Below are 17,488 nucleotides of genomic sequence, written 5' to 3' on the forward strand. Positions count from 1 at the left end.
GTCAGCGCGGAAAATATATTCCAATAAAGGCCTGAAAGCTCATCTTTAGATTGTTTAAATCATGGAGTGTCCCTGCTTGTCTGTTTTTTAAATTAAAAGATGCTTTAGTTTTAATAGATTGAACCAGATTCACAAACAGACATTTTGATTGAGTCAGGTGCAATATTTAAAACTTTCTATGGTATATGGTTAGTTCACAGTGTTCATCCTCATCATACTTTTTCCTGTTTGTTTGAGAGAGCATCTTATTCCAGATTGTGGTGATGCGACAAAATCTGCACTGTAAATGTTCATGAATAGACTAGTCCAGTGTATATCAGAGAGCCAAACTGATTTGCTCGGATTTAGACGCACCTTTTGAGAACTTTGTCACCAAACGCATATCAGGCTCTTCATCTCATCTTTATCAAACTGCATGGGTTGATAAATGAACTGATTCTCTGAACCTTTGATTGGCAGTATCCTTAAGCCTAGGCGTTCAGGAGAAGTTGACTACTTAATTTGCAGAACTATCACGAAAAACATACGACGTGGGAGGAAACTATTTCACACCTCATATCAGTGGAAGCTCAGACTGGAGTTTGAAGTTGTCTGACTTGTTTTGCTAAAACATTTACAATGGATAATATTTTGTTTGCAGCAAACAATTTACTTGTTTTGGGTAATGTTTTCCTCTGTGTTACTTTTTATAATTTCTTCGATAGTATTTGTTAATTATTTCCACAAAATGCAAACATTTACTTATTTTCTTTACAGGAACAAATCGGTTGGAGAAATGTTACTCGTTTGTTGGTATTTTCTACTGATGCTGGTTTTGCTTTTGTTGACGATGATAAACTTGGTGGAACCGCTTTACCTAATGATAGCAGATGTCACTTGGAAAACGACATGCATACAATGAGCCATTATTACGTGAGTGAAGACCCGTATTTTATGTTCTTATTCGACCTGAATAACTGAGACAAAAGCAGAGGCATTATCTAAACTGCATTTATTTGCTAATTTATTTAATGCTGAAGCATAACTTCAACAGTGGTATTAGAGCATTATTGAGCTATCCAATAGTTAATAGTGTGAGGGAGGTCTGGTGTTTCAAATCTAATGGACCTCCAAGTTACCTACAGCTCTCAAATGGCCTGCTTACCAGTTAAGTTCTACTTAAACTGATTGGTTCCTTCCCTCTGTTGTTTCACAATCATGGCTTGCAAAATTATATGTCATCCTGTACAGGTTTTTGTTTCTATGTTCAACTAGCGTTTACCTTACAGATGACACTCCCCTTGAAGGTGCTCTGTGTGTACTTTCATGGAGCTGTAAAGGGGGATCCATTCTGTCTTGTAATGTGCAGCATGAGGTGTACCTTTTTTGAGACCTCCTCGGCATCCCCCCCCCCCCCACATATGTTTGAGTTTCAGGGACGGAATGGCTGTTAGGTGATTTCGGGTTGGAAGCTTCATAGTTGTGATACCATAGTGGGTTTCTTCAATAGAGCATGAGGACTAGTGTGAACAAGATGGTCCAATAGATTATGACCTCTTTTATGTGCAAACTTTAGTTTCTCATCCATTACATAACTTGCATTTCTCATAGCATGTTGCACTGCTCACTAATGGTGAGATGAAAATTGGTTTCCAGGACAATATATCTAGAGAACAGTGATTGTTACCTTTACTCAATGTTTTGTTGTATGTGCTTTTCTTCATCCAATAGGTCCCAGTCCACTGCACCCAGGGAATGTGTAAGTCAGTAACCTGCATGAGTGAATAGACTCATTTCAAAGAGTGATCATTTATGACTGGCTCCCATTGACTTCTAGGGGAGTCCGACCGAACCGAGTCCGACGACATACGGCCGCATCGTACTCGCTCAGTCCGACAGCAGGAGTCGGGATCGGTCGAACTGGCTCAGTCGGAGTGCTTTCCGACCCAGATCGGAATCGGCCCCTAGGTGTCTTGAGTGTCAACCCAATGGCGAAACATGCCACTGGTGAACTCTAGTAGGTAAGGGTCTCTTTAAAAAAAACGAAGGAATTCCTGGTTAGGGAAAGAGTTAATGGGACTAAAGTCCTCTTTGATTTTCCATTTACTGCTGGAATTTGAGTGGTTACACCCTTAACACTTCTACTCCACCCCTTTAGATTCTTATTAGCAACTCTATTCAGCCAAGTTTTCTGTATTTTGTCTTATTTCCTCTATAGAAAGTAGATGTTTTACTGCTAAAGGGCACCATTCTCCATAATCTAGTCAACTCCTACCTTGCCCTAAACCCACCCCAGTCCATCATTTGGCACTGAAAGATTTGCAGCAACTCTTGACATGTGGCGCTGCTGCACCTCCAGCAATTATTCTGTGAGGTGTCATCACTGTAGGTGACAAAATGGGTCTATAATGGTATCTCTGTCTGTGCCTTGTAGAGCCTGGGTTTGGAGCACATCGTAGTGTAAAGATGTAAACACTTTTTAAATTGTAGGCCCTTATTTTTGTGGTGTTTAACTTATATAGTGCTTCATACACTTCATGGGGTTTCAAAGAGCTCCAGTTTGCATAGAGATCAAGGGCTCCCTTTCAGAGTTCAGTTAGATGTGTATATAGGAGACCCTTTGTGAAGGGCTTCAAATCGGGAGGCATACTAAACCGGGTAAAGTGATGGCGCTAAGCATAAGGATTTGAATAGTGTCAGAATAGATGCTTTGCCAATGCAGATACCTATGTTTTTATTATTATTATTAATGGCGTTTTGTTAAGCGCATACTACCCGGAGGCCTCGTAGCGCTACATTGTTGAATCATGAAAAGACAAAGAGCCAAGTTTAGGTGAAAAGAAGCGTTTTCAGTTCCTTACGGAACTTCAGCAGGTTAGGTTCGCCACGGAGGGTGTCAGGCAAGGAGTTCCAGGCTCTCGCGGCATTCCAGGAGAAGGATCGTCCACCCCATCTTGCCCGTTTAGTTCTGTTGACGATAGCCAGGAAAGCTGAGCTGGATCTCAGACTTCGTTTAGGAAGATAAGGGTTTGCAAGTGAGCAAACCATGGCTGGTCCAGTTTTCCACATGGCTTTGTGCATAAAGCACATGGATTTAAACACAATTCTGGCCTTGATGGGCAACCAGTGCAGTTTCTTTAATGCAGCTGTGCCTGAATCTCGTCGGCCCAGATTTAGGAGAAGGCGAGCCGCTGCATTCTGTGTAATCTGCAGTTTTCTGGTGGTAGAGATAGGGGCTCCTAAGTATAATGAGTTTCCGTAGTCCAGACGAGACAGGATAATGGCTTGCACCATGATTCTACGTGCCTGGAAGGAAAGAAGAGGCAGCACCTTCCTGAGCATCCGCATCAGGCCAAAGCAGGTGGCGGATAGGGTAGTAGCTTGTTGCTTGAAGTCCAACTTAGAGTCCAACCACATGCCCAGACTCTTTATATGGGTCTTAGGTTGAGGTGGGGTCCCCATACTAGGGGGCCAATCGAGCATAGGGCTCGGAATTGGTGAGTTGCCCAGAATCATAAGCTCGGTTTTCTCACCATTGAGCTTTAGGTGTGAAAAGGTCATCCAATGATTTATTGCTACCAGGCAATTCATAAGATTGGGGGGGGAGGTATTAGTCTGATTCATGGATACCACTAATTGTGTGTCGTCGGCCTAGGTCACGATATCTAGGCCATACGAACGCACAATGTCTGCCAGAGGTTGTAGGTATACATTAAATAGAGTAGGGCTCAAAGACATAACAAAAATAATATTTAAGACATAACAAAAATGTAGTAGTTATGAATGTGGGAACAGCCATGTTTGTAGTGCTCTCCAAAATTCAGGGTTGTTATTAATTACTTCTATTGCAGGCAGACAATTCCATATCATGGTCATTTAAACTGAGAAGGGGTTTTTGCTAGCACAAGATTTATTGAAGGAAGGAGGGGAGAGGATGAAATAAAGCAAGTCTAGTTTTCAGAGTTCTTGATTGTTAGGAGGTGCAGAAGTGTTTTTCTGAAGGCATTGAGTACCTGAGCCATGATTTGCACGATGAATTAGGCATACTGTTTTACAAGTGATATATCTTGCCACAAGTAACCAGGAGTGCAGGCGGAATGTGAGACCTGATATTAGTGTTAAGTTCTCCAGCATTAAACTTAAATACACTCCCATGATTGAATCATTCCCGCCATAAGACTGGTGTAAAGATGGTCCAAGCCGTAGATAGGAGAATACTTTATTTAAGTAAATAGTAGAAATACAGGTGAGCGCCAGGGAGCAGCTGCAACGAAAGACTGCTCCAGTATAACTGACCCCCAACATACAAAAGATGCAAGAGCTTACATTCTAACCTAGTGTCATATCTATACTACTATTATAAAGAGAGAACTGTGTCCTTTGAGCCAGGTAAACTCGAAAAGTACACCACCAACCCAAACACCCAATACATGTTTGAAAACGTCAGGGCAAGCAGAAGGACATAGGCTATATCAATTTAAAAAACGTTATTTACAAAATTTATATTAAAAAAAAAGTAGTCCCTCCAAAGTAGCGCCGGCCGCGACGTGCGTGCTCACCTCAGGAGCACTGGGAGGAGCGGCGTCCGAGGAGCGGCAGACATGGCGCGGGGGAGGAGCGGTGACCTGAGGAGTAGCTGACAGGCCAGCGGCGGTGCGAGCAGCGGAGAGGCGGACATGGCGCGGGGGAGGAGCGGCGGCGGCCAGGCGGTGAGGAGCAGAGTGGCAAGGAGCGGTGAACTGAGGAGCGGCGGCTGAGGTAAGGCTCCGGGGACAATGTCGGAGCAGGCGGGTGTCGGGCCAGGCGGGGGACGGGGAGTTACAACAACACAGGCGGTGAGGAGCAGAGCGGCGAGGAGTGGTGAAACTTCTCAGTATCCCTATCTATTCCTGGCCACCAAAACATGTTTTTCACAATCAATGTATTCCTTCCAATGCCAAAATGTCCCTCATGACATAGCTCTAAAATTTTCTTCCTTAAGGAAACAGGGGGAATAACTCTATCACCTCTGAAAAGTATGTTATTCTCAAGAGACAACTCCATTCTAACCTTCCAAAAGGCTTTAAGAACATCTTCAATAATATACTTTTTTGGCCAACCTTTACAGACAATTTTTTTAACTTCTACATCCTTATACTGTTCCTCCAACCATTCCTGATTGCTAATAGCAGATGTCCCTGAGTCATGCACCAAAGCAACACTAAACCTACCCCACGGGTCATCCTCACACTCTTCGAGTGGAGCAGGCAATCTCGATAAACAGTCTGCAATGAGATTATCTCTACCTGGTAAGTAAACCATCTTATAAATAAACTCTCTCATGTGCATGGATAACCTAGCCATTCTACCCGAAGCCCCAGAAATGCCATCAGAAGACAAAATTTTAACTAATGGTCGATGATCTGTGCGAATGTCCACTGGTTTGCCCCACACAAAAGCTCTAAAGTGTTCCAACGCCCATGCACATGCCAATGCCTCCCCTTCAATAATGGGGTATCTCGCTTCAGCAGGAGAAAGTGCTCTTGAGGCAAATAAAATAATATTTTCCTTTCCTTTTCGATCTTTTTGGGATAATACCGCCCCCAGGCCCTTATTACTCGTATCTGTTGTCAATAAACAATCAACATTCGGATCAAAACTTGGCAATGCATTAACATTCTGTAAATCTTTTTTGATCTGTTCAAAATCATCCTGGCCACATTTTGTCCGCTCAAACTTCACGTTCTTCTTGAGTAGATTCCGAATATTAAACACCTTAGATGCAAAATTGCTCACAAATTTCACACAGTATTCAGCCATTCCAAGAAAAGCCCTAACTTCTTCTTTTGTACTTGGTGCCTCAGAACTTACAATATTCTCAATCAAAGCTGGTTATGGTCTGATCTCTTCCTCACTAATGATTTGACCCAAATAAGATACACTCCTTTTACTGAATTTACACTTAGACAATTCCACTGTTAGTCCTGCTTTTTCTAACACCTTTAAAACTTGTCTTAACTTTGAATCAAGTTCATCCTGGTTCTTAGCAGCAACCAAAATATCGTCCTGGAAAAACGAAACCATATCCATATTCCCTAGTAATCTGTACATCAATCGCTGAAATACAGCCGCAGCTGATGCCAGCCCAAACGGCATCCTTTTAAACTGATAGCAACCGAAAGGCGTGATAAAAGCCGTGAGACTCCTAGATTCTGGCTCTAACTCCGCCTGGTGATAAGCGGCAGAGAGATCGATAGTCGAGAACCAGGTGGCACCCTTTAATGAAGACATCATTTCGTTGATCTTTGGTAATGGAAATTTCTCAACAAATATATTATTATTTAAATGGTGTAAGTCTATGCATAGACGAATCTTGGCGTTCGGTTTTCGTGCAACTACAATTGGACTAATGCATTCAGACGCCTCAACCTCTTCTATGATGCCCTTAGCTAGTAGGCCTTGAAACTCCTTCTTTACTTCCTCTCTGATGAACATGGGGATGGGTCTCGCTTTATGCACCTTAGGTTCAGCATTAGCTTTGAGTAATATTTTATGCTCAAAGCCTTTCAATCTCCCAAGCACTTCACCAAACACTCCTGGAAATTCTTTACACAATATGTCACTCAACTTACTCTCATCATCCATTACCAAAACTTTTTCAACACTGTTCGGGTCTAAAATTATGTTACATTTTTCTGATCAAACCACCCCAACACCGATGGTCCCACCTTTGACACATACAATTTACCTCTTGTGCTCCTTCCCTTGAATGAAAAGGTAAGCCACCTATAACCCAGCATTTCAATTCTATTGCCAGTATAACTAATGGGGCAAATATCTGAAACATTGAATTGATTACCATTTTTTCCTACAAAACTTTTCCTCCAAACCTCCTCATTGACGATCGTGTAAGGAGAACCTGAGTCTGCATACACTTCCACTACAACACCACCCAATGAAATGTTACATAAGGGTTTGCCCTGTAAAGACTTTTCCGATATATTAATTACACAATTTCCCCTCACATTTTTAATACATTCAAATCTTTCTCCATTAAGTTCCTCAATCTCCTCTTCCTCATCCCAAATATACTTGACGTTACTTCGTCTACGACACATCTTGCTAAAACGTCCCACCAGCCCACAGATTCCACATTTCTTTCTCAAAGCAGGACAATTCCTACTGAAAGCCAAATGTTCTTTACTGTCACAACAGTAACATCTTCTTTCTTCCTTTTTTGTCTCTTTTTTTTGGTATCTAGTAGGCTGACTTGTCCCTTTTCCTTGCCAATTTTGCTGATACCTAGTCTGTGATTGGCTTTGCGGATGCTGATACCTGGTCTGTGATTGGCTTGGAGGTTGAATTTTACAAATTGCCAATGAAGCTTTCTCTTGTTCTGTTTCTTTCACCACCGATGAACATCTACTAGACATTTCTGCTTTTCTCATTATGGCTAATACGTCATCCAATGGCGCATCGCCATTCACCCGCAGACGATCTTGTAAAGTAGAATTATTGTTATGCATAACTAATTGATCCCTTATCAACTCGTCGTGCAAATCTCTAAAATTGCAGTCGATCGCTAATTTTTTCAAGTCATCAATCCATTCATCAACAGTTTCTTGCTTAGTCTGTTTCCTTTGAAATAACTTATGTCTAGTCACTCCAAAACATACTTTCGGTGCAAAGTATCTGTCCATATCTTTAATACAATTTTCAAAAACATCCAAATTCGAATCCTCTATTTTACTCATACGTGAATGGGTTTTTAATCCAATTGGTCCCAATGAATGTAACAAAATTCTCTTCTTTTGTTCTGGTTTCATCTTCTTCCCTTCATCAATTGCTTCAATATAGTTTATTAAGTATTCTTTCCACTCAATCCACTTAATACTCGGTTGTGTACCAGTAGCCCAAAATGGCTCAGGAGCGCTTATAGTAAAATTTTGTTGCGCCATCTCACACTCCTTATTTTCAGAAGTGTCTCCTCTTTCCATATATCTTTCCATATAATTATACTCTTTCTTAATTGAAATTACAGTACGTTCTCCAAATGACTTTAAATTTGTTAATAATAACCCCGACAATCTCACCTGTATTTGCTCAAAGTGCTCCTATTTCTTTTAATCTCCATTAAATATTCAAATCTTGAACCACTCCAAAGTTTATTAGTTTTATGTCAAGAAGATCCTTCTTCCTAACTCCGCGCTGCTCTGGTGAATTCCTTACATTAATATCACAAGCGTGACCTTGGGTAATTACTTCACTTCCTCTGATCCTTCCGGCGTTCTGAAAGGAACACTTCCGAGAGTTCTACAAAACCTCTCGGGTACCATCCATGTCGAATCTCTACCGCTGCTCGAAAGATGCAGCCGAACGGGAGACTCAACGGATACAATGCTCACAACCAAACGAAGTCTTGCCGTGAGGTATGTTTTACCCAAAACTCCAAAATTATCACTGACCTTTTTTAATGAGGTGCCGATCTTCATGAGGTGCCGATGTTCCGATAAACATATGTCTTTCATTCTGCCATAAGAAACGGTAATCCAAATGTGATTAGATATCTTCATAAATTTCAATAAAAGTCAAATGTACGGGTCCAAATCCAACGTCGCCAATTGTAAAGATGGTCCAAGCCGTAGATAGGAGAATACTTTATTTAAGTAAATAGTAGAAATACAGGTGAGCGCCAGAGAGCAGCTGCAACTAAAGACTGCTCCAGTATAACTGACCCCCAACATACAAAAGATGCAAGAGAATACATTCTAACCTAGCGTCATATACATTCTAAAGAGAGCCTAAGCACGAGTCTTAAAGGCATATAATACAACTGGCAATACCCGGTGTCTTTAAATAGGAGTAACAAGTGTGTAACAACGGAGTTGTTGGTGGTCGGTAAGTCCCCCTCCACCTGGTCGCAGGACTGGTGGCCAACGGAATTAGGGCCAATCCCCCGCCCAGCAGAGGTTGTCAAAAATTTGGGAATTATGATCGATGCAGAGCTTTCCTTCAAGCAACAGATTAATAAAATCACTGGAAAACGCTTCGGAATATTGAAAACTCTCCGCAAAGTTCTCGATCTGCTCCCTTTCGGTGCCAGGAAGAAACTTATCCATGCCCTGGTCACGCCACATTTGGATTATGGTAATGCCCTTCTTCTTGGCCTGAGCAAAAAAGGCATTCAACAGCTACAGGGTGTCCAAAAGGCCGCGGCCCGCTTGGTACTCAATCTCCCACGCAGGGCATCCGGTAAGACAGCATTGCGTAAACTTCATTGGCTCCCTATTGTGGAGCGCATTAAATTTAAGGCACTATGTATGGCTCATCGTATTGCCCAGGGAAAAGGCCCCAACTATCTGCAAAGACTCCTCACTATCCATCGCCCCACCCGAAATCTCAGATCCGCCGGAGTGATGTTATTCCAACTTCCCCGTGTTCACAAAACCAGAATGGGAGGTAGCTCCTTCCGTTTCTTGGCTTGCAAACACTGGAATAGCCTCCCCCTAAACCTTCGTATGGAGCCCTCCGAAACAAGATTTAGACAATATTTAAAAACTTATCTCTTCCCCAAATAAATAGTACCCTGGTACTTTCTGTCTCATCTGGGAGTAGTAGCATTTCAGCGCGGGGACACACCGTCATAGGTGTAACCAGGCGCTTTAAAAATGGCCTTATTATTATTATTATTATAAAATGGTGTTAGCTCTCAACAACTGTTAGTTTAGCAACATTTCCACCTGATTTGAAAAAACCCGAACTTCACCCAATGAGTTGAAAAGTGATGCGCTCTCCACCCCCATCCTCCCCCAAGAAACCACCATATCTCAGATTTCTACTGAGTGGTGTGTGTGTGAGTTCCTGAGACAAGCTCTGCTCCATCTGATTTTTGACCTTACATTGACTATATTTTCAACCTTAACTTCCTCCTCCCTGTACTTCAGCTAAATCTATATTAAGATTTTGTCATACTGTGAGTTGTTTTAAGGGGATTTCTGACATTTTCACTTCTTTCTGCTGTCACCAAGTGGTAATATAGCTGAGGCAAAAGAGAAAAGATCTATCTTGGCCCTGCCCAGTCTGTAGAGGAAAGATGTATGCTGATGAGCCTCATGACCAGGACTACCCTTCAAAGACTCCTAAAGACCGAGAAAGGATGTGGAGTCCGTGCTTGCTAGAAACAAGAGAAGATACTCTTCTAGATGAAATACCTCCTCCTCTGGCGAAACTTCTGTGAAAGATGCTCTACCAAGCAGTTCCACAAAGGTGGTGCAAAAAAGGAAGCATATGGAACTCCCTCTACTGAAATTTACTTCAAACGCATCCACAACCACTTCCTCCAACCAGCAGACAAAGCCTATCACTTTAACAAAAAAGGCACAAAGAAAGGGAAAAGAACAATTTAGGCAAACATTTTTAACAAAAAAACAGTGCTTCTGTCAGTGGCTACATTTTAAGATCAGGCTGTTGCTGCACAGCTAGGGTGGAAGTCACTGGATTGGTTGTACAAGTTTGTGGGCAGCGCAAGTGAGACTACAGTCATGTGCAGCCCAGTAATTGTGCACAGGTAGCTTTTATGTGGTGGAACACCCAGGATTGAATTAAAAGTAGATGTATTTCATATAGGAAAGTGTAGTGAATGAAATGATGAATGCTCAGGTAGTTGCTTGAAGCTCTTTATTTCAAGTAAGATGTACAGGAGGAAAACCCCACCAGGAGCAGGATGGTCACTGCTCAGCCCTCTCTCATCAACTGTCATTCCACATCAGGCACACTAACATTCTATTCACTCTGTCATCCAACATTCAACATTCCACACAGACATCACATACATACTGGCTGAGCAGCAAGCAAGGAGATAACATAAGGCACAACAGAAAGCAACCCCTGAAGCCTCCTCTTCAGGCAACAACAGTTTCAGTTCTGCCCACCTCCCAATGTAATTGGAAGGTTCCTCATCACTAGGATACTGATGCACATGTTGCTAGGATACAACACATCTCCATTTCTAATACAGAATGACTACAATAGTAAACAGCAAAATAAGATAAAAAAAGAAATAGCAATTGAACATTTGCATAAATAATTGTAGTGTCAAATAGGCTTGCATTAATAATTTCAGTGTCAGATAGGCTTACAAATCCAATAGCTGCATGGAATAATAATAGATCATTTACATAAATAATCGTTGTACCAGATAGGCTTTCTCCTAACACGCGGTTCAACCAAAAACCTACATTGCCATTCGGATTATCAGTCGCCATCTGACTTGTTGATTGATAAATTACTTTGCTTGATAGTTGACTCATTTGACTCATTATCAACTTCAGGTATCCTGGGATCACTACAAATTTTATTTTCCCACACTTCTCGCTCCAGAGCATTAAGTAAACTTGACACTCCACTTCATTTTTTCATAATTTTCAGTTACTAATACCTGTTGTGGGTGGTTGGGGTCTAAATCTATTCCCAGCGTTTTCTGCTCACACCAGCCAAGTAATGATCTTCCCTTTTCAACTACATAGACCTTGCATGTGACTTCTTTGACCTCATGCAGCAATTTACATATGAAATAACCTAACAGTGGTAACTTAACGCCACAATAACCTACAGGATGTACATTAGGGGTACTCAATTCATATTTGCCAATCCTTTCCCTGATATCTTTGTTGATAATACTATAATGTGAACATGAATCAGCCAAAACAGCAACATTAGCACCATTTAATCCTAAAGTGCATTTAGGAGGATTATAATCCTCCTGAATCTCATTGATAGAATCAACAGCAATCACTAAAATGTTTACTTCTTTAGATGAGCTGTCATCATAGTGTTCAGTTACAGCATGAACAGATGATTTCCAACTGTTGGGGGTACTGGCCTTACACATGCGTTCACAATGACCTATCTTGTTGCATTTGTGACACTTTTCTTTAAGTGCAAAACATTTGTCATAGTCAGCAGAATGTCTGGTACTGCCACATCTGAAACACATGTGACTATGTTTGGAATAGCTTTTCACACTTTTATCACTTTTTATCACTTTTTTACACTACTTTTCTCTACAGCTCATACCTTGGTAGACTCATTTTTACTATTCTGATCTGAATTGTGATCTGACTTTAACTCTTGGCATACCTAGAAGTGTTTTCTATGCGTCTGGCAATTTCTATCGTTCTACGTAAGGACGGATCCTTTAACTCCAATAATCTTTCTTGAATTTTAACATTATTTGTTAGGTTGATAAACTGACCTCCAATTGTCTCTTCTTGTAAATCCTTAAACCTAAAGTAGATGCAAAGGTCCTAAGTTACAGAAATATATTGCTCAACAGAGTCACTAGGTTGTTGAGCTCTAGAATTTTTTTTGTGTCTTTCAACAACTATGCTGACTTTTTTTCCAAAATTCTCTTCTAACGCCTTAACAATTACTAAGTATTCATCTACATTAACGGCACAAGTGTCATCAACAGCATCCTCTCTTCCACTTTCTGTATTGGTGGAAGTGGTAGACTGTATAGGTAAGGTTTTAAGTACCTTCCTACCCTCAATCCCTAAATTGTGCTTCAATAAAGCGACCTTGCGAGAAGCTATAAAATAAATCTTCTCCACCAATTGCCTCAAGATAAGTTTAAAAAGATTCCAGCCCATCTTCCCAAGGTAATGAAGGTTTGCCAGGATTTTGTAAAAAATTTAGGTGGAGCTAAAATGGTTGACAAATCCATGTTATGCTTTGACTAATGATATATGTAGAACCCAGATGACCTTATCAAAACAGAAAGGCAATAATGATACAGAGCAGATCACAACAACAGCAGATTAAAAATACATGGAGTATACATGTTGTAGAATAGAATAAAATAAAATAAATAAAGTAGTCACCTTTGACAATTGTGAATAAATGTAATACCTGTTCGCAATAAAGTTGGTTGATCACAAAATGTGTTACTTGTTAAAAACAAATATATTAGCGCATACTTACAAAAGGCTAAGATAAACTAAGCATTGACTATTTCTGAAGTGATGACTTGAATCCTACACATAAAAAGAAAAAATAGCAAATTCTGTTAATAGTTGTGGCTTGAGGCATGAACCACATGGAATCCTTCACTTAAAAAAAACAGTACAAATTCTGTTAGTAGTTGTGGCGTGAACGCCAACACCCACCTTCTATTCCTTGACTAGGAACAAAACAGCAACAACTTCTGTCTTTTTTTATTAGTGCATGATGACTAAAGCGAGCACCAACCCTTCAGCGCTCAACTCCTCAGGAAATAAACAAGAAGCACCCTTTTTGCTAGGTAACTTAATCTTGAGTGACTCACGCTATGGCGCTCCGTGCAAACGCATCACCGATGCCAGCCAATCCCGGAGTTAGCGATGTCGCGTACACTCCGTTGTTATTGAAGACTCCAAGGAACGTTGCAGGCGCATTCAGCACTCTGTAGTCATGGACGCATATGTTGCCACAGAGCTTGCGAAAACAATGGGGACGCACGCAGACGTTGCAGATCACAGTGAGTTAAACAAAAACATTGACGTTTGATTTCTGCCGTATTAAAAGTTGCTCAAACCATTGCCCTTTACAGCTGGGGATTCCGACGACAACTTGCCACAAGTTCGGAACTTGCACACTCAGGAAACAAGAGATTCTCTGCTATAAGTCGCTGCCACCAAATGAAGTCACTGCCATCCACATTAAGTCAAAACCGTAACTTCGACTCAGTGTAACTTACCGTTTCTGGAGACATTAACAGCGAGGCCAATAGGCACAGCAGACAATCATGCAGCCCAGCAGGGTAGACCGATTCCAAGCGGGCAATTTAATTCAGGGGTTGACTTGGAGTAAAGTTAAAATGATTTCTTCTGGTTTCTTCATTCCTGGTTCTTTCTTTACTACTCTCCTCTTCACAGGCCTATGCGTCCCATCCTCGTTGCTATTTTTAAGTAGAGGAACACACAGGATTGAATTAAAAGTAGATTTATTAAGTATAGGAGAGAAACCCCCTAAAGCCTCCTCTTCAGGCAACAGCAGTTCCAGTTCTTCCCACCTTCCAGTGTAATTGGAAGGTTCAGCATCACTAGGATACTGATACACATGTTGCTAGGATACAACAGTAGCCTCATGTGGAAGGGACTCCACGAGGATAAGTGCTAACCTGAAGTAGACCATATAGTATTTGTGAGCATTCATAGATAGGTCTCTAGGGCTTACTTGAAAACCTGTAGTGCTTTTACGGAATTATACGTATAAGCGAAATCTGCACTAAAATGCAGTTTCGCTCCACTGAGGCCAACACAGTCCAGCTAGGTGCTGAATGGGGGAAAAACATGCATGCAAAGTTTGAATTTCAGGTTCCGAACTCACAAAATCAATGTCTTACGAGACTTCAGGATTTGCCATATTTCCATGGCTCAGCTCATATCAGATTCCCGGACTCGTTTATTCGCTCCCCAGCTCCCGCCCCCACATTCTTTCCTTACTGGGCCAAGTGACTGTCATTCTCATTGTAATTATTGTCTTTATCCTAGGCATAAGTGAGCATAATGTAAGATTTGTATGTATTACTCCATTAAGACTCTTAAGGACAGAGAAAGGTTGGCATTATTTCTTATGAAGAAAGAGAATAGTCCTCCTGCTAAAGGAGATGCTGCTCTTCAGGGTAAGATTCCGTGAGAATGGCCCTTCTAAGCACTTCCATGAATGCAGAACACAAGAGGAGGCTTATACAGTTTCCTGAGCATGATCTGTTTGGTACAGTGTTTGCAGTCACCTACTTTGCTAAAGACTTACTTGTGAGAAAGAAGATATCTTCAAACGAAACCTCATCTATGTCAAAGTTTTCAACTCCATCCTCGACGACGAAGATACTGTTGACAACGACATTGATGAAGACGGGCATGATGTCGCGCATGACGGCGAGCAGACCGTCGACAACAACTGTTCTGGTGATGATGACCATGCTGTCAACGACGACGAACATACCGTCAACGACGACGCCCATGCCGTCCACGACGCCAATGCTGTCAACGGCATCAATGCTGGGAATCAGGTAGTGAATAGAAAACATGGGAGGAAATGTTTCTTCAGCTTTAAGGGTGATGGATGTGCCTCCAGTACAATTATTGCAGTCAGATCAAGACAAAGAGGCTAGTGATTATGCCTCACCGACAGCTTACAGCCCAACGCAACTGGATGTGAGAAATGTCACAGATTTTGAAGAGGACCCAATGAACGATGAGGAGTCCTAGAGTGAATATGTGCATCAGCAGGAGTACTAGTCTGGAAGAACTCAAATGGATTTAAGACAGAAACCACCTAGATATTATAGAGAGCCGGATAGAGTCCAAGTGCCAATGGTCTTCTTACCAGCGTTGCAACAAATGATGGATACTTTTACTAAGGCATTACCACAGCAAACAACTAATATTCCTAACATGGGATTCCCTGCTGCTCCCATTCTTCGCCTCCTCAACCTGCTTCTTAACCAGTTTCACTTCCTAGGCAGCCATCACGTCTACCACCTCCTCCAATGCCAAGGGAATTGCTCATGAAAAATACACAGTGATGTTTGCTCTAATGGCTCTACCCGTTCTGATATTAAGAGAGGAAGGTGAACTAACACCAGAGGATGATGGAAGAGATGATAATAGCAGAGATTTTGTTGTTCCAATTGGAAATGATTAGCAACTCCACAAGATGCTACAGATGATCTCTAACTTTCATTTATTAATTGAAAGAGCTGCGAAGAAATTCAACCTACCAAGAACAACCACGAGAATACATTAAATCATACCTATTCCTGATTATGTGTGTCAGAAAGTCTGAAATTTATAAAGATACTTGCTACCATCCCAGCTAGTATACCTAATCTGGTAAAGAAATGCAGAGGCCTGGAATCAGCTCCAGCTTCCCTCACTGGTTATTCGAGACTGGATTCAGTGATTGCTTCATCGGTTCAAAGAAGAACCAAGACCCCAATAACACCATCATCTAGTCCGCCAGACAAGGACATCAAACATATTGACAGTGTGGACCAGAGAATATCCTATATGGCTGCATCCTCAATAAAGACAGCCAGTACCCTGGCAAATCTAAGTCGTTATGAGCGCACGATATGGCATGACATAGCTCCCTTACTGCATCTTATTCCTGAGCATAAGAGGGAAATGGTGAGGGCTATCCTAAAGAAAGGTTAACTAACTTCTTCTTTCATTATTGATGGGTGCTTCAGATACAGGTTTTCGCCAGTTGGCAGTGGGGACTGTGCTAAGGCAGCAAGGTTGGTTAAAATCCATATCCTTCCATGTTGATGTCCAATCTAAGATCTTAAACATGCCTTTTGATGTACTACCTTTTTTCGGTAAACATGTTGATGAGGCTCTGAAAGGTGCTAAAACTGACACTGATACTGCAAAGGTGTTAAGACATTTGCAGTTTTGCAGATTTGGAATGTCTAATTTTCTTCACTCACAAAGATCACAACATTTCAGAGCAGGATTCAGTCAGTACGGAGGTCAGGGACAAACTTATTATCCTCAAAGGCAGTCTGGATGTGAACAAGGATGCTCTTTCAATTGGAGCCAGAGACACAATTATGGCAGGCTTTCAGGAAGGAAGAGAAGTTCCTCACAAGCACAAACCAATGACAATCAGGAAAGAGCTGGACTCGCGACTCAACCTCCTTGATCCATCTGGTCCTCAAAATTGTGGGGGGGAGAATTTCCTTTTTTTTTTGCTCCCTCATTGAACAAGATAACATTAGACACATTGTCGAATCAGTTTATTCAGAGACCCCCAGTTTGCCAACAAGAAAGGAATACCTTCATTTGCAAGAGCTTCAAATGGACTTTATTATTGTTCAGTTCAAAGGATCCATGGAGATTGTCCCTAGATAGCAAAGGAATCAAGTTTTGTATTCCAGGTTTTTCCTAATCAAAACGAAGACAGGTCAATGGAATCAAATTCTGGATCTGAGAGAGCTGAGCAAGTTTCTGAAGAACAAATTATTTTGGATGCTTACTCTGCAAGAAGCCCTCCTAATAATGACCTCCATGGACCTTTGAAATGCTTACTTCCACATAATCATTCATTGAAAACCCTGAAGGTAACTTCGATTTTCAGTAGCAGGTCAGTACTACCAGTTCAAGACACTCCCTTTTGTATTCAAATCAGTGCCCAGAATATTCACCAAATGTCTTGCTCAAGTTTCCGCTTTTTTCCAGATAGGTCACCAGCTGTTCCCATATATGGACAACTGATTAGTCAAAGTGCCATCCACAGAAAAAGCAACAGCTTCCACAAATGCTTGCATCATTCTCTTCCGAAAATTAGGTCTCACTTTGAACAGGGAGAAGTCATTGTTGAAACTCAAACAAGCTCTAATGTGGCGGATGATTTCATCAAACCTAAACTCTGTTTTTTCTTTCCTGCCAATAGCAGAGAGGTTATTACTCATCATGGATGTGTCCATGAACTGAAGAGGAGCCCAAATGCAAAAGCTTTCAACTAGAGGTCTTTCATCAGATGC

General features: G+C 41.4%; 1 protein-coding gene across 4 annotated transcripts in view; it reads left to right on the forward strand.

Moving 5' to 3' along the window:
• LOC147688704 (integrin beta-1-like) overlaps nt 1-17,488 on the forward strand; it is a 337,537-nt gene that overhangs the window by 88,004 nt on the left and 232,045 nt on the right. For all 4 annotated transcript variants that reach the window (XM_086941546.1, XM_086941547.1, XM_086941545.1 and 1 more), the window contains exon 7: nt 757-912. In XM_086941546.1, the coding sequence (XP_086797672.1) occupies nt 757-912 (156 nt within the window). The remainder of the gene's footprint in view (nt 1-756; nt 913-17,488) is intronic.

Source organism: Lissotriton vulgaris, chromosome 10 (assembly GCF_964263255.1).
Source record: "Lissotriton vulgaris chromosome 10, aLisVul1.2, whole genome shotgun sequence".
Classification (NCBI taxonomy): Eukaryota; Metazoa; Chordata; class Amphibia; order Caudata; family Salamandridae; genus Lissotriton; species Lissotriton vulgaris.